Below are 25,405 nucleotides of genomic sequence, written 5' to 3'. Positions count from 1 at the left end.
ATGTTCTCGCAATAGCTCTGCGTCTGAACGAGACCGCAATGGCCTCTCTGGCGCCGCCAATTCACAGGGCCGCCAGGGCTCTGACACGCCATTCTACACGGCCACTTCACGCCTCTCCAACATCATCAACAGGTCGTGCGAGGTCACGGCCGCCCCTCAGAAGATATGCATCGACGGCCCCAGGCTTCATATGGGTATATGCGCAGTATCGCTACGCGGCACCGGCTGCTGGTGCTACGAGTCCGATGTCACCTCGTGTCGAACACCCTCGATCATACGCATATCCGCGACGGCATGCTCATAAGAGCGTGCCAACAGCACGGCGATTGAATCACACATCGCACCATACACGGGGATTCCATACGTACTTCGTCACTCATCTGCCTTCATCCTCCCTACACCCCGACTCTGGTAGGACTGGACCAGGACACGGTCTGCCGCGCGACGCCTCCACGCCCCACACACAGGAGCCTGGCTCGTCGCCAGCACTCGCTCCCCTCAATATGCCGAACCGAGACTTGACCGTCGTCCGTATACCTCTCAGGCGTGCAAAGCATCACTTCGGGTCAGCGACCGCGCGGGGCAGCAGACCGTACAACGAGGATACCGATCAAGCAGGCACCATCGATATCCCCGCGTTCGCGAAACGGGCGCCGCAAAGTGTAATAAGACAAAGGCCAGGAGAGGCCAAACCAGCCGAGAGTGCCCTAGGCGATCCCCAAATATTCTACTTTGGAGTCTTTGACGGGCATGGGGGGACTCAGTGCTCCCACTTTCTTCGAGACAAGCTGCACAACTACATCGAGCAGGCTTCGAGCGATTTTGGATTGCAGAGCACCCTGCGAACGAAATATACTTCGAACAACGAGAAGCCCACCAATCCATTGTCCAAGAAAGAGGCCTTTGAGGCCTTGGTCATGAAAGGTCCGGACGATGTAAAAGCCGACATGAAAGTGCCCCAGCGCAACGAGAATGGTGCTGTTCAGTCTCCTGATCGCACAGAACCGCTCAAAAGCGATGATGTAGCTTCCGCCAACGTCAATGATTCACAAAAGGCCCTGAGGCTCGAGCGCGAGTTGGTTGACGACTACAAAAGCACAGTCGGGGGCTACTTTCGACGATTTATCCCAGAATACTTCGACTTATCTGAGGATACCCGGGGCTCGCCATCAATATCAATCGAGTCCGTCCTCGTGTACGCGTTTCTACGAGCAGATCTTGATTTTGTCGACGCCCAGGCTCGGAAGCCCGACCCAGACGACCCTCATATCAGCGACAGCCCTCTCAACAAAGATGAGATTCTGGGTCTCCCGCACTCGGCTCCATCTGGCCACGAGTCCGGGGGTCACACACGGTTCCAGGGAGGGTCAACGGCATCTGTTGCTCTGATTTCCACGCCCACCCCGGCCCCTTTTTGGCACCCAAGCGCACATTCGACCATGCTTGTTGCGCATGTGGGAGATTCCCGCATTCTACTTTGCGAGACGGCCACCGGCTTGGCCCAGCCTCTGACTTCGGATCACCACCCTGGCTCTCCCAGTGAGAGCCGGCGTCTACGGCGTTACGCGCCGGCCGGTTCGATGGTTTCTGGCGACAGTTTCGGAGAGGAGCGAATCGCAGGCTTGGCAAATAGCCGCGCCTTTGGTGACATGCGTAGCAAGCGCATTGGAGTATCCGCCGAGCCAGAGATGACGCGCGTTGATATGGGCCCGGCGCAGTATTCGTTCCTTGTTCTCATGAGCGATGGTGTGTCCGGTACCCTGAGCGACCAGGAAGTCGTCGATGTTGTCAAGGACGCTAAGACCCCCGTCGAGGGGGCTAGGAAAGTCGTTGACTACGCGACCGAAGTCTCGCATGATGGAGACAATGCCACTTGCCAGGTCATCCGCTTGGGGGGCTGGGAGCGGCGGTCCGAGGGTGGACTGGGCAGCATGGGCACTAAGGAGATTCGTGACATTCGCAGAGCTGAGGCCCTCGACCCTAGAGGCCGAAAGCGATAAGCATGACTAAACAGCATTGGACACGGCGTTAAGGCAATGATATTATGACAGCATCTTCCTGAGCACTCAGGTAACGGGGCTGATATACTAGTAAATACACCGAATCATGAAACAGGTCACTGTCACATTCACGAGAGATACGCGTAACTTTATATGGTTTGACACTCAGGTTATGACCACGGATATTCGATAATAAAGCATCTTTCCTAGCCAGTAACGCCTGGTGCATAGACCTCTACTTCCAGCCATTAGTATCTGCGCTGTCCGGGATACTGTTGCCAGTCATGTGGCGGGTGCCCGCCATGGGGAGGCGGTGGTCCGCCGTATCCTGGTGCATAGCTCGGTTGAAGAGGCCCAGGCGGCGCAACGTAACCATGGGGGGGAGCACCTGGGGGCGGCGCATATCCAGCCGGGTTTGGCGCACCATAATAGGCTGAGGGGGGTCCGTGAGGTGGTGCCCCATATCCGTAAGGAGGTGGGTTCATGGGGGGAGGTGCGCCATAACCAGATCCATATGGACCTGGCTGGGGAGAGATCCCATGGTAGCCGCTCGGTGGCTGTACCTGCTCTTGATAGTCGGGGTTCTGGCCATAGTTGAATTGCTGAGGAGGTGGCACAGGAGAGTTGCGCATCGGTGCGTTGTCGTGGCCATCCATAGCATCCATATCCCTAGTCTTGACCTGGTTCCAGAGCGAGCCAGAGACTTTGCCGTGTCCAAACTTCCCGAGCATGCTCTCTAAAGCGCCGTGAGAATGCGATGGCTCACCCGAGTGGTCAGGGCCGTCTCTCGATCCGTGCTGCTGCTGGTTCAAAACGTGGTTTTTGCCATTGCGCACAGATCCCGAGGAGAGGATGTGGTCGAGCTGGTTGCGGCGTGGGTGCTCATCAGCCCACTTGCGAACCGTATTGAACATGTCGCGCTGAATGTCCACACGTTCGTCGCGCAGAGCTGGATGGTGGAAAGCCCGCAGGACGTCATTGACCACTTCGTCGACAGGGACATGTGTGTTCTCCCAAGCGTACAAGACGCGCCTATAATCATCAGATGTGATTTCGTGAAGTCAGGGGGGTTCTTACGGGACGGCATATTGCAAGATAGTGACGGCCACGCGGCCAGCACAGGAATTGAGGATATTAGTAAAGTGATCCTTCGCTAGCATGCTGTGGGTTGGGTCTGAGCATCGAGGGTTGTCCCAGGGCTCAAGCTGGGATCGCGCGCTGGCAGAAATGAGGCCAGATGAGCCCTCCTTCAGCGTCTTAGAGACCTGCTGGATGATGGGCCGGACAAAAGGGGCGAGAAGACCGAGGACGAATGCCGTCAGTGTCTCGCTGATGTGTTCCAACAACTTTTCGAGGCCAGGAACCTTGGCGATGCCTCGACTTATGGCTTTAACAATCTTGTCCCTAAATTGGAGGATGGGATAAATCCGCCCAGCCGTCTTGACGGGATCAAAATCGGGGCTCATGCCAGGCACCATGTTTTGGTTGGAGCCACCACTTGCTCGCGTCATGTTCTCGCGCTCTTGCGCATCGGACTGGGCCTGGAGATCGCGCGCCTGGGTAGCGAAACCACCGCCCACGCCGGGTAGTTTGCCCACCAAAGCGATGAAGTCAGCTGGACCCTTGGAGCTGGTACCTCCAATGCCGAGAAATCCCCTCGAGCCATCTCCTCCACCGCTTCGATTGATGCTGACACCCTTCTCAGCGTTCTTCAAGGCAATATCGACTTCGTCGACCTCGGTCTGCGTGAAGGTATCGGTAGCTTCACCTATGACACTATGAATGAAGTCCACGGCACCAAACTGGCCGTGTCAGAACTTGTCTTTGTAAAGGGGCCTAAACCTACCGTTCCAGTGACTAGCGGGTAGATCCTCTTTCCATGAATCTTCACTTCAGTCTGTGTTCCACAGTGGGGAAATACATTGCGGTGACCGAGTTCTCGTAGGGCCAGCTCTGTGTAGTTGCTGTGGGCACTGAAATCTTCAAGACAATGCAATGCCTGACCCAGGCAGCGAAGAGCCTCATTCAGATCGTCCTCGTTGCCCTTGCGGTCTGAACCGCTGGTGTACAACCTGCCAAAGTGAATGCATCGCGCAAAGCTATATCGGATATAGCCAGCACTCGTGGGCCAGTTTCCACTCTCGTTGCAAATGTAGTTCTTCATGCCGGTCTTCATGTCGATCTCAGTCTCCACTGGCATGACAGGTCCTCTTAGGCGTTGGTCAAACTTCTGAGCATCCAAGCCATCTGCGTAGCCCAGGGGGTTGTCAATGTGCTCTTCAGCACGGTAAACGCCAAGTCTTTCGCTAGTCACCTCGAATTCTTCTGTTGCATAGCCAAAGGCCATAAAGGAGAGAACCCAGACAAGGATGCGTAGGGTTTCGGCGTTTACACTCTTCAGCGTGCCAACGTCCAACGCTTGGGAGTAGTCGCGCAAGAAATTGCCAAAGTAGACACGCTTGATTGCCAAAGAAGACCACTTCTTCCCGTGAAGAAAGGCAATTGTAGCTAATGTATCCTCAATGTCTTTCGGAATCAGTAAAGACATATTGAGAGATGTAAACCACACTCACCTCCATGTCTCCAATTGTGTCCTTCAACCTGGCACCATGTCAATCTCCAGCAATGACGAATCACTCCAGCGAGCTTACTTGTGCAATAGAAGGAATGTTCCCTGCTCCAAAAGCCGCAGCTTTTCCAGGGAGCACAACTAAGCAAATGGCAATAGCCAGAAGCAGGCCAGAGCCTCGTGACCAGCCCAGTGATGCCATCTCACAAAGTAGTCGACAGGGTAGGTTGCAGATATTGATGCTTTGGTAGCGGGGTCGAAGCCGTCAGGCAACCCAGTAAGTTGACAGGAACCGCCCGTCGAGACTTGGAGAGGAACTTGGCCGATGATAAAAATTGAAGGTAGCGACAGAGGTATGCTTAATATGTGCTTGAGTGTGAGATGGAGAGCTTTGGGTCTAAAGTAACACTCATGCAGTGCTCCCTCGTCTCCAATCGCAGTGCCGCATCTGTTGAAGCGAGTGACGCAGACACCCTGGATCAGGTGGTGACGATACCCATGCCGCTAAGCCTTTCAGGGTCGAGGGACGCGACGCGGCGACAGCCAAGCCCCCGGGCTGCGCCTGCGCCATGTTGAGCCACGATGGACGCTGCCGCAACGTACTTGTAATTCAATCTTGTCCTACGGGGTACTCCGGACGGCATCAAGAGATCACCTAATCTGCATGTGACATGGAATTGAGGAAGGGTCGGATTGTCAGTTTCTCTTCACGTTACAGCCTACAACCTGTTCTGCTTTTCGAAAGACTGATACTGCACTACTTTTTCAGATGCCTTGGCCAATAGCGCCAAACGTGATTAGAGTTGGAGGCTTAACCATCGCTTTCTGTTGCTCCAGTCGGTGGTGGCGCGACAGGACGGCGGCCTTAGGGAAACATTGAATGCCAGGCACCTTGACCAGCGGTCAGCTAGCCATAGTTGATGCATGTCTTGGTCCATAATTGTTGACCAGAACTTTACAAGTAGTCGCGAGTTCGGGTGATTAAAACAAAGTATCACCTTGTTTTGCCGGAAAGTGGTGCCACAGAGGCCATCGGCATCCGACTGAACCCCTGTCCTGGCCTCCAACAGCCCAGACGAGAATCACTCCACCTGTTTTAAATTCCCAAAATTTCCCACCTTCTCCTGATCGGATTGTCGATCGCGTTTGATTCCATCGCGGTTTCGCTCCTATATTATCCAGCCACACCTCTTCCTAGTTTGTATTCACTCGCTCAACCTGATTCACGCCGTGCAATCGACCAGGCGCCCTCATCAACGCGTCCTCTTGCTCGACCTGACAAACTCTCCGTCCGCTGCAACCCAATCGCATCGTCAGCGACGACCCCCTTCGCCACCATGCCTGGCCGAACACTTCCCACCTTCACGCGCAGCGAAGTCGAGTCGCACAACACCGAGAAATCGTGCTATGTGACCATCAAGACCAAGGTGTTCGATGTGACCGATTTTCTCAACGACCATCCAGGTGGCGGCGACTTGATCATGGACTATGCGGGCAAGGACGTTGAAGAGATTCTCCAGGACGGCGATTCGCATCCCCATTCTGAAGCCGCCTACGAAATCCTCGATGACTCGCTCGTAGGATACGTCTTGCCCGGGAAGGCCGTGGGCGTGTCTGCCTCGGCCCAGGCAGAGTCGCTGCAGAATGGCACCACTGAAGGTCATGGAGCCACAGAGACCAGCACATTCGTCCACCCACGGACTGGAATGTCTCGCGAAGAGGACCTGAGCAAAGATACGGACGCTTCGTCAGACTACAAGAAGCACAAGTTCCTGGACCTGGAACGACCGCTTCTGATGCAGCTTTGGAACAGCGGCTTCAGCAAGGAATTTTATCTTGATCAAGTCCACCGCCCTCGCCACTACAAAGGCGGCAAGTCAGCACCTTTGTTCGGAAACTTCCTGGAACCCCTATCCTTGACACCATGGTGGGTCGTACCCAGCATCTGGGTGCCGGCTGTCATTTACGTCACGTCTGTTGCGAGCCAGGGACTCGGTCCTGTGGCTACTGCCGGTTATTGGGTATTTGGGGTGTGCTTCTGGACCTTGATAGAATACGCCATGCACCGCTTCCTCTTCCACATTGACGGGTAAGCCCTGAAGATCTGTTCCGATGAGCCGCTCGACTAACAGAACACAGATATCTCCCTGACAACCGCGTCGGTATCACCCTGCACTTCCTGCTCCATGGCATCCACCACTACCTGCCCATGGACAAGTACCGCCTCGTCATGCCGCCGACTCTGTTTGTCGCCCTCGCCGCGCCGTTCTGGAAGTTTGCGCAATCCGTCATCTTCTGGAACTGGTACGGCGCTACCGCTGCCTACGCTGGTGGCGTCTTTGGCTATGTTCTTTACGACATGACTCACTACTTCCTGCACCACCAGAACCTTCCTCTGTGGTACAAACAACTCAAGAAGTACCATCTCCAGCACCACTTCCTTGACTACGAGCTGGGCTTTGGCGTCACCAGTAAGTTCTGGGACGACATCTTTGGTACCACGCTCCGCCCTGTCGTTAAGACCAACTAGGCACCAAGGTGCTGCAGATTTTTGCCCACGTGTAACACATGAGACATGCATCGAATGATCTAGGTTGGGGATTGGCTGAACGAGGTTGCCAGGGGTCGGCATGGCTCATCATTAATGAAGGCTCTGTCAGAGCCTGCTACGCATACATATATATTCACGTTGTAATAAGAGGCCGCGGGCGGCAGTGACCCCCTCGGCCATACCGGGTGGGCTTCATGGCTGTAATTCAATCCTAAACAACTACTTTAATATCCAGACTTGTCTGAGCGACTGGTAATGTCAATGATTCCAATGTCATCTGTAGCATAGGCTAGGTACTTTAATCACTGGCCAATGCCCCTACCTCCTATCGGTGCTGCGCTACACAGGGTCACGTGACGTAGTTCGGCCTAAAAGTTCTCGCCCCGCCCCACTGAACCCAGCACCAGTATCAATCAACCCGACTCGTCCCCAAGCCTCATCTCGAATCCACTCGACATCTCCGCGACTGCAGTTCACCTCGGAACCATTGAGATCATCTGGCTTACTACATTGACTTGACCACAGATCATCATGAGCGGCATCGACGTGGAGGCGCTTCTCGACGCCACAGCAAAGTCACCAGAACAGAAGAGCCCCAACAAAACCACGGGCGATCTCATCAGAGACGCGCCCGATCGACGCGACCGCGATCACGACAGAGACCGCCTTCGTCACTGCGACGGAAGCCGGACCCGCGAGAGGGATCCTCGCCGTCGGGATCGTCTGAGCCCGCACCGCAGCCGTCGTGGTACCCCTGACGTTGGCACGCCGCGAAGTGATACAGGCAGCCACAAGAGTAGGCGCAGAAGTCGCAGCCGTGACGACGATCGCCATCGCTCACGACGGAGTAGAGACGGTGATTACTATCGCAGTGGCCGAGACCGTGATCGCTCGCGGTCTCGCTCGCCCCACGGGCGGTACAGACCCCGTGACGACCGTGACAGAAGAGACAGGCGTGACAGAGGCTCGGATCGCAACGAGAACGGCCGAGCGCGCGACGCTGAGAAGCGTGAGCCTACGGGGGATGACCCCGTGCAGCCCACGGAAGACGAGCGTGATCGGAGGACCGTGTTCGTCCAACAGCTGGCCGCTCGTTTGCGTACCCGCGAGCTGAAGGAGTTTTTCGAAAAGGTCGGCCCTGTCAACGAGGCCCAGATCGTCAAGGATCGGATTAGTCAACGATCAAAAGGGTAAGTTTTTTGCGTCGTGCAGTATGGAGGGAAATGCTAACGCTCAAAAGTGTGGGTTATGTTGAGTTCAAGAACGAAGAATCTGTCGCACAGGCTCTGCAGCTCACCGGTCAGAAGCTTCTAGGAATCCCTGTCATCGTTCAGGTTACCGAAGCAGAAAAGAACCGCCAGGCCCGCAACACGGAGAGTGGAGGGCATCCGAACTCGATCCCATTCCATCGCCTCTATGTGGGCAACATTCACTTCAATGTCACCGAGCAGGACTTACAAGCAGTCTTTGAGCCTTTTGGCGAGCTCGAATTCGTCCAGCTTCAGAAGGACGAGACAGGCCGAAGCCGTGGGTATGGTTTTGTACAGTAAGTGCCAACTTTCTTTTGATGGCGACTCTGGTGCTAACTACACCAGGTTCCGTGACGCCGTTCAAGCCCGGGAGGCACTCGAGAAGATGAACGGCTTTGATCTGGCTGGTCGTCCTATCCGTGTTGGTCTTGGAAATGATAAGTTCACCCCTGAAAGTACTGCCAACCTCTTGCAGAAGTTCTCTGGCCGCGATCAGAATGGCGGCGGCGGCGGCGGTAGCAACGGAAACTATCAGGGCTCAGCCTTTTCAGGCTCTGGCGGTCGTGGGGGCCAAAGCGCAGCCTTCGACCGTGCAGGTGGGCGCGAAAACGAGAAGACCGGTGGCGCAAGCGCCTTGGACGATACAGACGTCGCCGGTGTTAACTTTAGCAACTACAGCCGAGACGCGCTGATGCGTAAGCTTGCCAGGACTGACGAGGCTGGCAGCAAGGGCAACGACGAGCGCCAGACCGTGAAGCCAAAGGTCGAGACGAAGCAGCTGCCCGTCAATGTCAACACGGCGAGCCGCTGTGTTGTGCTTCACAACATGTTTGATCCCAATGAGTACGTCTGTTCCCTTCACGCACATTGATCAGGTATGCTAACGTCACTAGGGAAGAGGGTGACAGCTGGGTCAAGGAGCTGGAAGATGAGGTGCGCGACGAGGCCGAGAATCGGTACGGCCACGTTGTGCACATCTCGGTCGACCCCAACTCCCGGGGAGACATCTACCTCAAGTTCGACAAGGTTCAGGGCGGCGAAAATGCCATCAAAGGTCTCAACGGCAGATACTTTGGCGGGCGCATGATCGACGCTTCCCCCGTTGTGGATGCTGTCTACAGCAGTCTGTTCTCTCGTTCTCGAGCATTTTGAGCTAATGTTGCTGGCCGATCGCCGTCAGATCGTAGGACTCTTGCTCAAGGTGAGCAAGTTCTGTCCGCTGGCAACATGACACGGCTAAGAATTGCGACAGACTTTTAAGTTCCTCATTCGACAAGACAGTCACCAGGGCGCACCGACTATTTGCAAAGCACCGCTTCGACTGCAAGCAGAAGGTATCCAAATGTGCCCGCTCACAGCTGCACTCGCGTCAAGAGGAGACCCATGTTTGTCGGAGGAAACAACTCACAGGTTACGCCCGTACTGCCACTGTCGCCTACTACTGATACGCACACATTAGGATGCTTCACGACTTGCCGACGGGGCAAATGCTTATTCGTCAATAGTTGTTTTCGCCCGCGATTGGCGCAATTGTCCTAGTAATACTTCCAATTAGTCAAGATTCTCTCCAAGTGATGCCCTGCATGATTCCTTTCCATTTAGGTGCGTATATCACCAACCATCAGGCATACTCATACCACGACGCAGCTGCGTGAGCCGACGGCCTGAATCAGTTGGGCGATAGTACCACTCTGAGTCCCCTGAGTCTCGTGATTGTGATCATGATGGTCGATGAATCGTCAGTGCTGCATCACCGGACCCTTGCTCGTCTGGTCTGATGTCCTCATTTACGTCGGCTCAGGTCAACCTCAGCAAGGCAGCACTCTCCTCGTCCTACCATCATTTGGATCTTGTTTATCTTTACGGCGAACAGATTATGCAATGTCTTGTTGCCGCCCGCCCCTACCATCATGCCTGCTGGAGTTACCCCTGACGCTGTTGTTCTCAATTTTGTGCCTCTAGCTTCAGTTGCCTCCAAGCCGAGAAACAAGAAGACGTCTTGGATCCAAGCTTTCGAGTCCCCAAGGCGTTAACAGCTGCCAACTCCGACCTGCTGTCAAAGAGCCTCGACACAGTGCGTGGTCGCGTCCTGTGTGACACGAGTAGTTGTTCACACCGCTCACCAAGTAACCAAGGGTAAGTTCATAATATTCCTGGCCCCATATGAGAGATTTTTGTGTCTTCATTCTGCGAGTGTTTTCGAGTTGAGGGACTGTTTCATCTGGTAAGTCTCTGCTCTTGTTTCTGGTGGAGTTTGCCTCTTTGATCTAGACCCTCACGCTTCCAACCTCAACCTCAGCTCAGGCCCCGTCATACTCTCGCACTTGAGCTGCTAAATCTCTGATTGTTTTCTTCTCATTCCCCCTCTATTTCACTTCTTTTTCTGATCTGGTGACTCTCCTTTCTGCACGGACAACGCTCGTTACTCGTCATTGGCGACCGAATATCACCAGCATCATCTTTCTCATCTGGTCACTGAGATATTCAGAATTAACTATTTCTGTCTAGGGTTCGAGAAATACTCCGCGCTGGCGGTCGTGAACAAGAGAAGGCGGTCGTCTTGGGTTCTTCATTTTGGGGCTGTTGTTGGTTCAAGTGAGTCTATCGCTCCTCTCCTACTCATTCACTCTGCCACCCCTGCTACATGAGTTCGCTTGCTTTCGGGCAGTGACTTGGGAGGAGCACTGCCATTCTCTCAGCATGGGAATTCAATGATACCCTGCCACGCAGAAGGTAGCCAGAGTTGGATACTGACTGAATCAGCGGGCTTATCATAGCGCGCACATCAAGCAACGGGGAGCTTTCCACAAGGGTTCTCTTCTATCACATCGCATCCTTGGAGAACCAGCTTCATATTTTTGAATGGCCGGCATGCCAGCCAGCGGTACCAGTGACGCGTCGGGCTTCACACACAATCTGACCCAGGCTATGCTTGCCGAGCATGGAAAGCGGCAAGAGAACGATAATGAAAGCGAGAAGGAAACCTACAGCAGCGCCATGTGTTCGGTCGATTTCCATGCTCCACTGTCCCAGGAGGCGCGCAACGAAAAGGTCAAACAGATATGCAAGAAGCATGTGAGCATTCCTCATCGTGTAGGCATGGCTTGTCTCGGAACGTTCGACTAACCCAAACCCGCCCAGCCCGCGTTGGTCCAAACTCGACGTGCCCAAGGTCTGCTGGCCGACTTGCAGACCACGATCCGTCGAATGCCTGGCGTCTCTGCCGTCGAGGGCAGACAGATTATTGACCAACTGCGGGAGGTGTCGCAGGTAACGAGCCAAGAGACGAGCAAGCTCGTCGGCGCCATTGCTCATTTGACGATCGACAGTGACGATACCGATAGGTCTATCGCTCGCATGAGTCTGGATCATAACCTCGTAAAAGCCACATCTGAAGACACGATACAAAAGTTGAAGCAGGAGCTGGTATCGGAGAAAGACAAGCGCACTGCCGTAGAAAATGTGGCCAGGGAGGTCTCTCAAGATATGGAGATGCTCAAAGGGGAGTTTGAAGAGTTTCGCGTTCGGGTCATGAGGGGCCTCGGGGGGTCGCCAGATACCCAAAATGACATAGTCAAGGTGGGTGATGAATTGCATTGGGGTTGTCGACAAGATCCTTGCTAACCATCTTCAGCATCTGGAAGGAATTATATGCCACCTCGAAGGCCAGGTCAACAATCGTCGTTCTCTTTGGGTCATGAAGCACGACAACCCGCGCCACATCTCCAAGGCCATCGGCACCATGGCGGACTCGCTGCCCAAAAAGCCGGCGTTTGAGCGTAGCTTGTCTTCGCTGCGTCTGGCTGGTGAGGAGATGAATGGTATAGCGCAGAAGCTGACGTTCTCACCGAACGAGGAGCGCTCTCCTCAGGGAGACATGGGTCGTCCGCCTCACAGTGACTTTCTACAACTGCCACCAAGGGTCCCCGTCGGCTATCCATCGCAATCTAGAGAAGACGACCTGGGCAGTTCTCAGATGGCTGTGCACAGAGCTGCATTCACACCGGCCAGCAGCGGACCTGGCCGGAACCCTCCGTCCGGTCCCAGCAGTCGCTTCCAGACTTGGGATCACGGCCCTCACGCCGACACGCAGCACTCCCGCACTGGCGCCATGGCCCGAAGCATGACCTCCCCCTGTCATAGTCGCAACATGGCCTTGACCCCCTCTCGGCGTGGCTTTGGAGCGTATCGCGGCGCTCCCACGCCACAACCCGACCTCCAAGGTGCGCAGCAGCAGTTCCAGTTAGCTGACCCCTTTGTACCGCAGCATCGCCCAAAGACCTCGCTGGGCAATCATTCGCACTCCAATGGACACGGTTCTGCACGCGGAGACTATAGCTCGCAGACTGTTGGTCGCAATCGCTACTCCAACACCAACACGCCCCGGCTACAGGAACTCTTCGATCCCTCCACACATCCCCCGACCGGGCCGAGCTCTGCCCTCGTCCATCGCAATGTGCCTGTCTGCAATATGCCCCTGGTCCATCTGACCGAGCGGTCCGTATCTGCCTGGGCGACACAGATTGGCGAGTTCTACTCTGTCATCCGCGACTTTGTCGAGAACCAAGCCGGTGAGGCTATGCCCCGCAGCGAGCACGAGAAGATCTGGCGTTCCAACATCTGGATGGTCCTGGTGCGCACGTACCTGCCGCTCTCCGAAGCCGAAGCAGCATCGTACTTGGCCGTCCATCTCACCCGCACCCAAGACAAGCGATGTCTTGTCACCCGTGTGATCATCGACTATGTGGTCAACCTCGTCTGGATCCCCGGCGCTTGGAAGGGCGCTGATCGGGAGTCGACGAGGGCGCTTATCGACCTGGAGCATGACCTGGCGCAGGTGGCTGGCTTGACCGCCGCTATCCGTCAACCTCTTCTGGACCGCCAGTCTGCCATTCTCGACGGCATCATGCAGACCAACGAACCGCGAGGCCCATTCTATTCCGCGCGCACCGCCCACATTGCCACCTCCCTCTTGGAGTCCCTCCAACCCCTGCTCGACACGAATCGCACGACCCCATCTGCGGCGTACCAGTCACTTCACCGAGTAGCTGTCTGTGCCTGGGACCTGTCCTCCAAGATCCTCACCTCTCGTCTCACGTTTGACTTTCGATTCCCCGAGATCGGCTCGCGGTTCAGCTGCCAGAGCATGCTGCCTATCTGGCCCACTGATATCGGTGCCATGGAACTGCAGGCGAAGCACTGGAGGGTGGCGCTCGTGACAACGCCCGTGGTGACTTGTCGCAACGACACGGGGTTCAACATCTCGGCCCACTCAGTCTCGCTGGCTGATGTGATTTGCATGCAGTGATGCAGGGGCTGATTGCCAAGCGGAAGAATACAAAAAAAAGGCACTGGCGAGGTATCATTTATTTTGTGATTTACGACAGCACAGGGCACCCTGCTCCCGCTCCCGACTGGGGGACGGGTGCGCGCGTGTATTATCATACTGCACATGAACCGGCTAGTATCACCGGAAATTTCTGGGTCCGAGGAAAACAAGATGGACAGCATTCGATTCTTCCGTTTTGCGTGATTGTTTTGGCGTCTCAAGAGGTCATATCAAACTTACTTACCTGGCTTGCCCACGACACGGGCAGAAGAGCACGGATAAATATCTCAAACAGCATTTAGAGGGAGAGAAATGGGGGGAAAGTCACAGTCGGAACTTTGCGGATTAAAAGCAGAATAGATGGAAATTCATTGCCATTGGGATAACTAGTCTCTCGCCATCTTTGAAAACCTGTGAAGGATGCCTCTAACTTAGAAGTCCCAAACGCCGCGCTGAACACGATACAAACGGAACACCTACTGTCGGTCTAGCCTCTTCACAACAGCGCCGAGGACGACCTTGAGGATCGCATCTGCCGTCAGGACCCCGGCCTCGGCAGACCACGTCGCCGTGTCCACCATGTCACGAATGCCCTCCTCCTTGCCGAGGTCGTCGTCCAGCTCCCTCAGCGCCTCTGTGGCGTGCGAATCATTGCCCACTTGGAAGAACTGCACGCCCGTCTGGTAAGGCGGCGCGTCGTACCTGTCGAGCTTCTTGGCGAACTGCTTGATGACCTCGCCCGGCTCATCGTGTGCCTCGCCATCGGTGATGACGATGATGTTGACGGGCTTGACGTCGTCAATGTCGGCGGCCTTTTCCAGTTCGTCTAGGTATGGCTTCATGATCTTGCGGAGACGAATACCAGTGGGCGTGCCACCCCGTGGACTGACCTCGTTGAAGATCTGCTCGGCCTTGCGGCCCGACGTGATGTTGTAGTAGCCGCCGTCGCCCTGCCCGGACCCACCCTTGCGGCCAGAGTTGTGGTTGAGGAAGTAGAGATCGATACCGTCCTTGTCGCGCTGTGCGCAAATGTCGGCAATGTTGGATAGCACGCTTCGTGCCTCCTTCCAGCGCGTGCCGGTCATGGACGCCGAGTCGTCGACGAGGAAAACGGTGTCAAAGGTGGTCAGGAAGGCGAACTTGTCATTGTCGTTGGTGACGCTAGCATGTGATATGCGCGAGGCGCGACTGGCCTGGCTAGGCGTCGGCGAGGAGCTGCGTGGGGGAGGGTTGATGACGGGAGGAGCTAGACCATGGGGGCTTGATGTTGCAGCGTCGTAGGCTGGAGGAGGCGCATCTACTGACGAGGTTTAGCACTCTGTTCCAATGATATTGAAAGAGCCACACTTACCGCTGATGCTTGGTATGCCACTGGATGTGGGCATCTGCGCTCGACGCAAGTTGGCAGCGCCGCGGAATGGGTTCATTGTATTGGGTGCCTGCATGTTTGACGACGAGCTGGTAGACTTGGTGTTGGGTTGGTCGGGTTGGGCGCCAGAGTTCTTTGAGAGTCTCTTTTTGAAAGACCCGATGATGCTGGACATTGTGATGCGTGTTCCTTGGTTTGTTGCGGCGATCTGGGGGACTATGTGGTCCTTGGGGTGAGGCTTGTAGACGACTGAGTCAAGATATGTTCCTGATCTCAGTGTTGAAAAAGTTGCTGGCTACCAGAGAGGGTACTTATGTCTACTGGAAGGGCACTGTTGGTTCGGCGAGGAGAGGACTGAATGGTCGGAACGTGCTTTGGCTTTGTGTTACAAGCGAGCAATAACTGCAAGGGTGACGTGTTGAACGATGTGCTACTTGGTCGAGGACCTTTGTTCTCCAGCGAAGCACCTTCCTTAATAGCAACTCTGTGCGACCATCTCCATCGTCATATTTTATCATGATGGAATTCCTTCTGCATCATGACTGGACTGCCTCGTGATTAGTCCAAGGCGCAGTGTCTCCTGGGCGACGCCAATCTTATTGACTAGAGGTGATTTGAAGCTCAAGTGAGATGGCTGTGGAGCAGCGCCTAGGTTGGTAGGAATGCTGAGGGGCATATTTGAGTTTCTTAATAAAGGGGCACTGCAGCTGTAGTCGCCTAGTGCAAGTGCTATGCCATGAGGGGCTGCGTGGGTCACGAACTAATTACCCGGCGGCTTGGGACCATTTGTGCACAGCCACTCTAAGGCTACAAGGCTCACAGAACACAACCTCGAGTCGCGTCAAGACTCAGCCTATTGTGATCAGATGCCTGGGGCCTTAACGAACGCCTCTGCATTGCCATTTCACTTCCACGTGGCTGCACTTTACGTCGAAGATCACGCAATTCCAGCTACGGATAGTCACGACACGGTATCAAACCCGGACCGCGCCTTTGGCCTGTGCACCGAAGCGTCCAATCTACCTACCCTAAGGCCAGTCTGAGCTCATATCTGTGGGCGTTTCCAGGGTGCGTCTATTGGAGAACGAGGCTTTGTCAAAAGTAACTCATTGTCTCGATATTTTTATAGACTCCCATTCTGATCGTATTTAGCCCTGGATATTACATGACTTTGAGTCTTCGGCAAGCCCGATGGCTCGTGTTGCCGCCGTATCGGAGGTCGGGCTATTCCGGTTCCTAGCTTCACTGCAGGCGTCGAATTCTCACGATCGGGCTTCAGTCTTCACGGACCAGAGCCGGAACCTGACCGATAAAGTGGGCACTCGCTCCGGGTCGCTCGATTGATCAACGGGGAATCGGACGGGGTCTCTGGGGTCTCGCGGCATTAGGCGCCAAGCGACTGTGGTTTGGGCTGCCACGATGAATCAGCGCCTTGGATTGATGAGCTTCAAAACTGGTCACCGCTGAAAAGGGGCCATGGCACTTGACCGTCTTTGCGTTTCGGCCGTGCGAATGAACTTGCCGGTGACCGTGTGACGCAGCTGTTGCCATGCTGAAGGAAGCCTTCCAGATTGGACATGAAGCAGCCGGATCATCATGGGTGGAATAGCAGCCCAGCAGCAGAAAAGTAATGCACAATTGGCCCCGGCGCCACGCAGCCAATTGCCGATTAAACTGCCAGCTATCCTAAATTAGGGGCATCAGGCACGAAGCACTGTCGCCCCGAAATTGTGATGTGTACACAGCTGTCTCAAAGTGTCCGTGCCGGATCCCGAGCGCGACGCTTCATGCCCATGGCTGTCATGTCGCTTGCCAGCTTGCTTGCTGCACTGCAGGCTGACGACTGGAGGCGTGCAGAGACTGGATGTGAGGAGTCAGTCAGTCAGTCAGTCAGTCGGCTTGGATTCTTTATAGTGCTTCAAGGACCCGCACACCAGCACCTCGAGCTCCCCCAGTCCTCCAGTCCAGTCTTGCGTTGAAGTTGATCTCCAGCTTTTTTTTCCCTCCTGTCATTCACCGTTTCCGCTTCCTGGTCGATTCCCGCGAAACCCACATTCTGCTTCCCCGAACGCGACACTCTCACAGCAAGACGACAACATGGCGTTCAGCGGTCGCAAGTTCTCCATCAACCGCCACACTGGCGTCCCCAAGCCCGTCGTGCGGCGCGGCAGCATAGGTGGCGAGCCAGGCGCAAACGGTGAGTCTATATGTACACGATAGCTTCACTGCCTTGACGGGAGCAAATCTCTCGAGTCTCTGCACCATAAATGGACGAAGGATGGATAGATAGATACACCGTCCTTAGTACCTCACCTTACCTTACCTTACCTTACCCAGCAAAGTCTACACCATTGCGTCGACTTGACGTTAGCACCTCGTCAACATCCTGGCGACCCCTCCCCCACATCTCGACCCCTCCACCGTCCATGTCACTCACCTCTGTCACCTTCGGTGTGATCGATCGCCAACAATTTGAACTCCATGAGAAGGCTCCGCTGACCTCGCCAAGAACTCCAGTCAAAGGTTCATCGCCAATTCCGCAATGCCCACGAGGGCCACATGCCGCACGCAGGCCTCGACGCCTCGCGTTCCTCCACTGGTGTCGTCTGGTGCACGGAGCGCGCCTCCGAATATGGCTTCCTCGAAGACCCCGACAGCTGGGCGAACCTGGGTCAGGGTGCCCCCGAGGTCGAGGACGACATCGAGGGCTGCTTTGAGCGCCCCAAGACTATCGACATCTCCGTTGCCGGCCGCGAGTATGGTCCCACCGCCGGTATCCGCCCACTGAGAGAGGCTGTTGCCAAGCTCTACAATGAGACGCATCGCAAGGGCAAGGAAAGCCAATATACCTGGGAGAATGTAGCTATCGTACCTGGTGGCAGGGCCGGACTGATCCGGATTGCCGCTGTCCTCGGCAATGCGTACCTGTCATTCTTCCTGCCCGACTACACAGCTTACAATGAGATGCTGAGCTTGTTCAAGAATGTACGTCTCCTACTGTAAAAGGGGGCGGCATGCCAATTGCTAATTATCTCAGTTCGCTGCTATACCTGTGCCTCTATCAGAGGAGGATGGGTACCATATCCACCCCGACAAGATCGCCGAGGAGATTGCCCGCGGTACCTCTGTCATCCTCACCTCGAACCCGCGCAACCCCACCGGTCGTGTCGTGGCCAACCCCGAGCTCGCGGAGATCCAGGACATTTGCCGTGGCCGCGCCACGTTCATCAGCGACGAGTTCTACTCCGGCTACAACTACACCAGCAACTGCGACGGCAGCACCATCTCGGCCGCGGAGAACGTGCAGGACGTCGACGAGGACGACGTCCTCATCATCGATGGTCTGACCAAGCGCTTTCGTTTGCCGGGATGGCGTATCGCTTGGATTCTCGGCCCCAAGGAGTACATCTCTGCGTAAGTTCGAGCCGCTGCTGCCACTACTCATCGAAGACTCTGAATTAACACACCCACAGTATCGGCTCCTGCGGTTCCTACCTCGATGGCGGTGCCGCTCACCCCTTCCAAGAAGCCGCCGTGCCCATGCTGGAACCTACTCTCGTCCATGCCGAGATGGTCCACCTCCAGCGTCACTTCCGCGACAAGCGCGACATGGTCGTCCGCCGCCTGCGTGAGATGGGCTTCGTCATCAAGTATGTCCCCGACTCGACGTTCTACCTGTGGCTCAACCTCGAGGGCCTACCCGGCGCCATCTCCGACGGCCTGAACTTCTTCCAGGCCTGTCTGGAGGAGAAGGTCATTGTTGTGCCGGGTATCTTCTTTGATCTCAACCCCTCGCGTCGCAGGGATTTGTTTGACAGTCCCTGCCACCACTTTGTCCGCTTCTCGTATGGACCGCGGATAGACGTGTTGAAGATGGGTCTCGACGCTATCGAGCGCGTTGTAAACAAGTAATTTGCTTTGGCTCTTTGATCAACTGCAGAGTTCCTTGTCTGACTTCTTACAGGTACCGCCGCTCGACATAGAAGTATGGGGTAGAAAAAGGGGACGATGTTTGCAAGACAGAGTGGGAGAGGGTTCAGATTGCATACAGCTACACTGTAGTTACATGTTGCAGGCATCACAAGTTCGATCCAGCCGCCTGGCTACTTAAGCACTTAGCCAAACTCGAACAGTTCATAGAGATACCTACAGAAACCAGGGGAGAACATGATTGACGCTGCATACAAAGGTTCCTAAGCATAACTGGCATGTAATACAGGTGTACTCGTACATGCGAAGTTGCGATCATGCTCGAGCGGTCCCACCAGTGCTCGAACCAGCTGAACTGACGCAACCCCAGTTGAGTGCAGGCATCACCAAAAGCTTCAAAAATTGCCGAGATAATGACAACCTAATGGTCAGGTCAATCAGTCTTTTATCTCATGCACCAACAAGGAATTTGGGATCGCCTTGGTAGGGAGTCTAGGGACAGCATACGGTATTCCTGGCCGGCTCGCGCATCCCCTAGTCTAGAAAGACATGGGTCATCTCAGCCACCCTCAAATTTCATGCTCTCCATCAACCACTCGCAGGCGTCCGTCGTGCTCGAATCCGCCAGGTCCATCTAGATCAGCTCAAACCAACCTGCACAAGAGTCCACAGTGCAGTGTTTGAGCAATTGAATATCGCTTTGCCCTTCCTTACCGACGCCACCTGCGGTCTCACCACCCCAAAACAGCATCAATTTCGCGGATACATCCAACGAATTTCATCAGCAAGACCTCTAACCACGCAATGCTCATCCCCCGCGTCATCAGCCAATCGCCACGCCGGCTTCATGTCGTCCTGCAAACCCCGCGTCCGTGGCCGCACTGCACGCCACGGCGGTATGCCTCCAGTAGCAAGCCAGCGGATGATACTCATAGCGAGGGCCATGGCCAGCAGGGCAAGGCCCAAGGATTACCTGCACCGGGCCAGGGTGTCACGCTGGACATGAGCGACGGGGACGCAAGTGCCAAGCTGAGTCAGTTGGGACCCTTGGTCGTCAACAGAGATGGCACGACGGGACGGGTCGCCAATTGGGAAACGATGACTACGCATGAGCAGGAGACGACGCTGCGGTTGCTCAAGATGCGGAACAAGGCTCGGCTTGACGAACTCAAGGCGAAAAACAACGAGGCGGCGGCGGAGGACTAGAAATGGTATCGTTTTCAATCAAATTGCGGCAGATTTGACAAGCGACAAAGACAGCTTTTCATCATCTTTATCGGCAGTATGTAGATCAGTAACAGCACGCCATCGTTGGCTTCGTAGAGACATCATACGTCCGATCATTGTGCCTACAAGCACGTAGTATCCCCAGCACCGTCTGTATCATGCCAGTGTATCTGGTTCCAATAGGAAACCCGTGACTCCTCCCAGAACGCCATCTTTCATCTACCTCCCACCTGTTTGAGAAATTATGCAACCTGCAAGTGCAAAGTGTCAGAAGGGGACCCTTCACCGGCCTAACCTCCAATTCGAGTCCAGAACAAGGGCGGAGGACTAGCCGTCTGTGCCAGCAGTCTCGGGCTGACTCCTACGGCTGGCGTGCTTTGTGAACTCTTTCCAGAGAGCTGTGATGTCCTCGCTACCCTCATTCTTCTCCACAAGAAGGTTCTTGAGCCACTTGTTCTCGGTCTCGAGCTGCGATACGCGGCTCTCCAGCCCGGCAACCTTTTCATTCATCTCCTTGGCGGACTTCTCGAGGGCCTGCTCGCGCTGCTTCTTCTTGATGCGGAAACGGGCGCTGGCGGCGGTGTTGCGCCTGCGCTTGTCCTCCTCGGCGGCTACACGAGACGCCTCCTCAAGGTTGGCAGGGTGGCCGGGAGTGCTAGCAGTAGAAGTGATCTCACTGGACTTCCTCTTGTCACCAGCGCGCACAGGAGTGGGTTGTTGGAATTGAGACGGCTGTGCTGGGTGGACCTGACCCGGGAAGGCTGGGCCGTGGCTGGGTTGGACAGGCTGAAAGCTGTGGGTGCTCTCCGCGGGGGGGAAGGCACCCATGGCAGGAGCCTGATAGGCGTTGAAGTCGCCAAAGTTGAATTCTCCTGCCATGATATGTCAGTCGATACTCAGGTCACGACAGGCGCCGGCAGCAAGCGAGCGCAGACGAGGATGGCTCACGCCATGATGACAGTGAGGTGAGGGGGCGACCATTGTCAAATGAGAAACTGATCGATGTCGTAGAGCAGGAAGAAGGGGGGGCCGTCCAAGAAAATCGACGCGGTGATCGCTGCACTTCCGCTGAGATAGCGGACGAGGGCGATCAGGAGCAGATCACGGGATATTGCGACATCGCCGGGATTTGTCATCCACAGCGGCTCACCCGTCACCCATCACCCCACTGAGACCGCGCTCGCGGTGGAGGGGACAGGATGCAACCAGATACCGAGGTCTCTCTGTATTGACAGGAGGGGATTGTTTCTTTGCCGCGTAGGCTCGTAGGGGCTTCTTGCGGGGAAAACTGAGGGAACTGTTGTGACAGTGACTTTCGGGGAGCTTGGGCCAGATGATGAGTGAGCAGCGGGCATGAGAGCCCAACACAACCGTGGAACATGTCCAAGACATATTGGTGACAGAACTGCAGCGCAAAGGCAGAAGAGAATCACCCACCATTCATAAAGTCCATGTTCGAAATATCCCCCATCACCGAAGCCGGATCCTCCGCCGCAGGTGTCGCAGCAGGGTCCGACTTGGCGGGCGGCGCCTGGAAGTCCGTGTTCTGACCAGAGTCCAGGTCAAAGAACTGTGTGTTGGTGAAAGTGAACAGTTCATCGTCCAGGTTGAAGCCCTCGTCGCGAGGGGAGTTGTCCTGGGGACTGATCGCATTCAGGTCCCGGATGTATTGGGACACGTTGGGTGCCTTGCGGCCGTGGTAGTTCGCCATTTCTGTCGTCGTTTGCTTCTTGTTGGGTCCAGGCATTCAAGGTGTACGGTGTCGCAACCTGTGCCGTTGATCGAGTCGGGTTCTGCCAGTCTTGCTGAGACCAAGCGCAGTCTGCGAACGCGGCAGTGCAGGGGTTTGGACAAGCAGATCGATGTACGCGCTGAGAGTATCGTCGATTGAAAATGGTCCGTCGCGGTGGAGATGGAATAACGTGTATCGTGATGTCGTCGTTGTAGGTGTGTATCCGACGATGGGTTGGTGATGGGGAGAGTTCAGGATATTGGTGGCGGGAGGGTCCTCTGGGTTGATGAGTCTGTCCGGTTCTGTTTCGGTATGGGCATGCGCTGGGCCTGCAGGTTGCGGCTTTTCTCTGTGACAGCCTAAGCATGAGACAGTGGGCCGGATGCGCCGAAAACGCACAGTGTTATGCGTACGGTGCTTTCAAATATCTCAGAGGGGTTGTGTCCAGGCACTCCAGGCGATCCAGACCAGTGCGTAGCCTGTAGGTACGTACCCTTCACACTTGCTTACTAAGTGGCGCTCAAGCAGGGCGGGGACCGCCAACCAGGGCTGTGCGCTCGAAAACGGTCATCACTGTATTTTAAGGCTCGACTGTTGTGTTCACACCGTTGTTGACACGTTGACCTACTGCTGGGAACACTTCTATGCTGCAATTTGGGCTGTTGCGCACAAGCAGCAAGTCTGCAGCTTGGGCTGGTTTCGTTGGTTATATGCATTGGTCAGCACTGACATGGAGAGACCAAAGACAACCGAATGCATCAAGGGTTGTTCCTGTTGCCGATTCCGTCGACCGCTTCAAGATCCAATTTGTTCAAAATACCTACCCCGCCAACGTTGTGCGCCCCTCGGCCGCATTTCCAGAGTGGATGATTTCAAATGCGGCGATGCCCCACGTCTCTAATTCGCACTGTGGCTCTACTGACACCGTAATATCATCTATGACGATTCACTGTAAAAATGGGCATCACTTCCGCTCCTGATCGTCGTTTGCTCCGGCAGTGGTGATGAATCGTTGACGTGTCTCTATTATACTGACTACATTATGCGCCGATGTAGAATGATTTAACTCGTTAGGAACTATTTTACATCATCCGCACAGCTTCGAAGACAACGCACAATACCACCAATCGGTAACAGTGAGGGGAACACCTGATATTGTGATTTCTAAGCATCTTAACGTGCCTCAGTCCGCATGCCACTTTTGGCACCGAACAGAGCCCCTAGAATTGTCTGCTTCGTCAGCTCGGACGCAAGCCCATCTACATCTCGGGTGTTCACAAAGTCCACTCAACAAGTCCGCCCGCGCAGACATCCGGTCATGGATTGACTGTGGTGCTTCGCTACTGCTCTAAGAAATGGCGCGACTGATATTCACATAACTTTCCGTACGCTATTGTTCTTGACTCCAGCTCTAACCATCGTGGGACTGCGCGTTTCGTCAAAGGTATACTGGGGGCCTGGTCTGATTACCCCGCGGTCCCCCATTACAAAATGAAATCAACTACCCTGGACCTGACGCGCCCCAAAGACCAATTTAGACGCGTTGCTCGTGATGATGTGGTGAACCTTCCGGCCTTCTTCACAGCGGGACCGCCTGCTGCTTTTGGCGCGCCCAGACGACGACGATTGCGTGACGCTGATCACTGTCTTCATCACCATGCCACCCCGGCTATCCGTGCCGATGAAAGCACGACTACCATCAGCCCTTCGCGTCAACACTTCTCACCCATCTGTGACCAAGTCTCTTGCGCGACTCTCCCGCGAAGCCCTGCTTTCCCTTGCCCTTGACTGGCTCGACGAATATGCCATCCAAAATTCGATACCCTACTTGCTACCTAAGAGAGATGAGGAAGACGAGGATATGGACGATCTGTACCCGCCATGTCGGTCGGTGAACGAACTGCGGCAACTCTACGTAAACATGCGCCAGCTCAAGGGATCGAAGAGAGATGTAGTCAGCAGGATCACGGAAGGCGACTGGAGGCATGGACTGACATTGTTCCAACTGGCCATGGCAGATTTCGCGTATTTGGACGAGCATCAGACATCCCAACGATGGTCTTCGTATCAGATTCTGCCTTTACAGCCGCCTACACGGAGCACCGACGAAGAGGACGAGGAAGTCCTCAAAGTTGACAAAGAAAGCCTCAGGGTGCCGCGCTTTCATCCTGCGACGTTTCTACAGCAACTCCAGGATCAGATCCTGCCAGACGTCAAGGCACATTATCATTTTCATCGAACGGCAAACTTACCTGTGCTGCTGCTGCGAATCTTTGTTGTCCATTTTGGGGTCAATGACAGCAACGCCCTCCAGGCAAAAAACTCTGGTCAAGAAGAAGCGAGCTTTGATGGCTCGAAAACGGTATATCTTGCGTTCCCAGATGGGGCACCGGCTATATACGTCTCCAGGCCCACGGCCACTGGAGGCACTGTACCCGGAGATTCAAAAAGCTTGCAAACACTGATTGTCGAAGGTGTGCCCAAAGCTCTATCCCGGCCAAGAGAGAGATATACTCTCAAATCAACAAATCTGCAGAGTCGAAATCTGTGGGCTCTGCTGGACAAGAGGGGTTCGGGGCGGACGAATGCCTCCGGCGGAGGCTGGAACATCTACGTGAACGAGAAAGAGCAGAAAAACCCCATCGATTCTATTTTGACATTGCCATCATCCTCAAAGAACGACTCGAAGGGGCGCAAGAGAGAATGGCCGCTGAACCAGGCTCAGCAAGAAGACAAACGCGCCAAGGTTGTTGCGGAGGCGAGATTCGGGGGCTCGAGTACAATGGATGACGGAAGAGGTGTGGAACGGGTCGAAGTTGTCCTCCAAGACACCTTTCCACAGCAAGACCTCACTGGCGACTTGGAAGATGATGTCGATGGACGATCGGGAGACGATCCTAGGCGACGAAGCAAAGTTGATACGGTACTGCTGCAGGCGCAGAGTACATTGGACGATGAGGCGGCTGACGCCACAGCATCTTCAACATGGGCACCGCCCATCAAGATCGCGTTCACTGGCTCTCATGTGTTCGCTGGTATCAGACAACTCGTGGAAGCTGGTATTGTCGACGGCGAGAGAATGCCCGGCTGGATGACCGGGGAGGAAGGTGTGACGATGGGCGTTGTGAGGCACGGGCGGATACGAGGATTCAAAGGCTCTGGGTTATGACATCGCCCAGGCCTATGTATGTATGCTTCTATGATACCCACATCTTTCGTGCTGTTGCTAGCCGTCAGGACGATTCTACTACATCGAACAAATTGACTGTGTTCCTCCAAGCGGCCTCGCATACGTCCTCCACGGGTACGTCTTTAATCCCCGCGACGATTTTGGCAACGCGCTCAATGTTGCATGGCTCATTCCGGCCCTTGACCATGGCGCCCTCTTCCCACTTCTCTTTCTTGACCGTCTTGAAGCGCTCAAAGATCTCCGATTCCTTCTTTTGAT

At 55.1% G+C, this 25,405-nt stretch overlaps 10 protein-coding genes across 10 annotated transcripts; 7 read left to right on the top strand and 3 right to left on the bottom strand.

Moving 5' to 3' along the window:
• Positions 1–503: 503 nt before the first annotated feature.
• J7T54_003731 (Protein phosphatase 2C-like protein) lies at positions 504–2,000 on the top strand (the record flags this gene model as incomplete). Its single annotated transcript, XM_051508197.1, has 1 exon — positions 504–2,000. One exon carries the CDS (start codon positions 504–506, stop codon positions 1,998–2,000), a length of 1,497 nt encoding a protein of 498 aa, XP_051360663.1.
• Positions 2,001–2,235: 235 nt separating this feature from the next.
• Positions 2,236–4,579, bottom strand: J7T54_003730 (uncharacterized protein; the record flags this gene model as incomplete). Its single annotated transcript, XM_051508196.1, has 5 exons — positions 2,236–2,433; positions 2,564–3,032; positions 3,078–3,802; positions 3,847–4,458; positions 4,574–4,579. 5 exons carry the CDS (start codon positions 4,577–4,579, stop codon positions 2,236–2,238), a joined length of 2,010 nt encoding a protein of 669 aa, XP_051360662.1.
• Positions 4,580–5,906: 1,327 nt separating this feature from the next.
• On the top strand, positions 5,907–7,099 carry J7T54_003729 (Ceramide very long chain fatty acid hydroxylase-like protein; the record flags this gene model as incomplete). The annotated part of the gene is made up of 2 exons (XM_051508195.1): positions 5,907–6,658; positions 6,709–7,099. 2 exons carry the CDS (start codon positions 5,907–5,909, stop codon positions 7,097–7,099), a joined length of 1,143 nt encoding a protein of 380 aa, XP_051360661.1.
• Positions 7,100–7,651: 552 nt separating this feature from the next.
• On the top strand, positions 7,652–9,522 carry J7T54_003728 (RNA-binding protein-like protein; the record flags this gene model as incomplete). The annotated part of the gene is made up of 4 exons (XM_051508194.1): positions 7,652–8,310; positions 8,361–8,666; positions 8,716–9,213; positions 9,264–9,522. The coding sequence occupies 4 exons, from the start codon at positions 7,652–7,654 to the stop codon at positions 9,520–9,522; spliced, it is 1,722 nt and encodes a 573-aa protein (XP_051360660.1).
• A 1,710-nt stretch (positions 9,523–11,232) lies between these two features.
• On the top strand, positions 11,233–13,678 carry J7T54_003727 (uncharacterized protein; the record flags this gene model as incomplete). The annotated part of the gene is made up of 3 exons (XM_051508193.1): positions 11,233–11,445; positions 11,512–11,949; positions 12,005–13,678. 3 exons carry the CDS (start codon positions 11,233–11,235, stop codon positions 13,676–13,678), a joined length of 2,325 nt encoding a protein of 774 aa, XP_051360659.1.
• Positions 13,679–14,175: 497 nt separating this feature from the next.
• On the bottom strand, positions 14,176–15,243 carry J7T54_003726 (uncharacterized protein; the record flags this gene model as incomplete). Its single annotated transcript, XM_051508192.1, has 2 exons — positions 14,176–14,996; positions 15,051–15,243. The coding sequence occupies 2 exons, from the start codon at positions 15,241–15,243 to the stop codon at positions 14,176–14,178; spliced, it is 1,014 nt and encodes a 337-aa protein (XP_051360658.1).
• Positions 15,244–17,165: 1,922 nt separating this feature from the next.
• J7T54_003725 (aminotransferase) lies at positions 17,166–18,980 on the top strand (the record flags this gene model as incomplete). The annotated part of the gene is made up of 4 exons (XM_051508191.1): positions 17,166–17,265; positions 17,578–18,053; positions 18,106–18,482; positions 18,542–18,980. The coding sequence occupies 4 exons, from the start codon at positions 17,166–17,168 to the stop codon at positions 18,978–18,980; spliced, it is 1,392 nt and encodes a 463-aa protein (XP_051360657.1).
• An 822-nt stretch (positions 18,981–19,802) lies between these two features.
• On the top strand, positions 19,803–20,204 carry J7T54_003724 (uncharacterized protein; the record flags this gene model as incomplete). Its single annotated transcript, XM_051508190.1, has 1 exon — positions 19,803–20,204. The coding sequence occupies one exon, from the start codon at positions 19,803–19,805 to the stop codon at positions 20,202–20,204; it is 402 nt and encodes a 133-aa protein (XP_051360656.1).
• A 348-nt stretch (positions 20,205–20,552) lies between these two features.
• J7T54_003723 (Regulatory protein cys-like protein) lies at positions 20,553–21,972 on the bottom strand (the record flags this gene model as incomplete). Its single annotated transcript, XM_051508188.1, has 2 exons — positions 20,553–21,097; positions 21,663–21,972. 2 exons carry the CDS (start codon positions 21,970–21,972, stop codon positions 20,553–20,555), a joined length of 855 nt encoding a protein of 284 aa, XP_051360655.1.
• A 1,666-nt stretch (positions 21,973–23,638) lies between these two features.
• On the top strand, positions 23,639–25,126 carry J7T54_003722 (uncharacterized protein; the record flags this gene model as incomplete). Its single annotated transcript, XM_051508187.1, has 2 exons — positions 23,639–24,319; positions 24,494–25,126. 2 exons carry the CDS (start codon positions 23,639–23,641, stop codon positions 25,124–25,126), a joined length of 1,314 nt encoding a protein of 437 aa, XP_051360654.1.
• Positions 25,127–25,405: the final 279 nt, after the last annotated feature.

The sequence above is a fragment of the Emericellopsis cladophorae genome (genome assembly GCF_022114955.1).
Source record: "Emericellopsis cladophorae strain MUM 19.33 chromosome Unknown NODE_41_length_209042_cov_117_554763, whole genome shotgun sequence".
Lineage (NCBI taxonomy): Eukaryota > Fungi > Ascomycota > Sordariomycetes > Hypocreales > Bionectriaceae > Emericellopsis > Emericellopsis cladophorae.
This window is presented reverse-complemented; position numbering and strand designations above follow the sequence as displayed.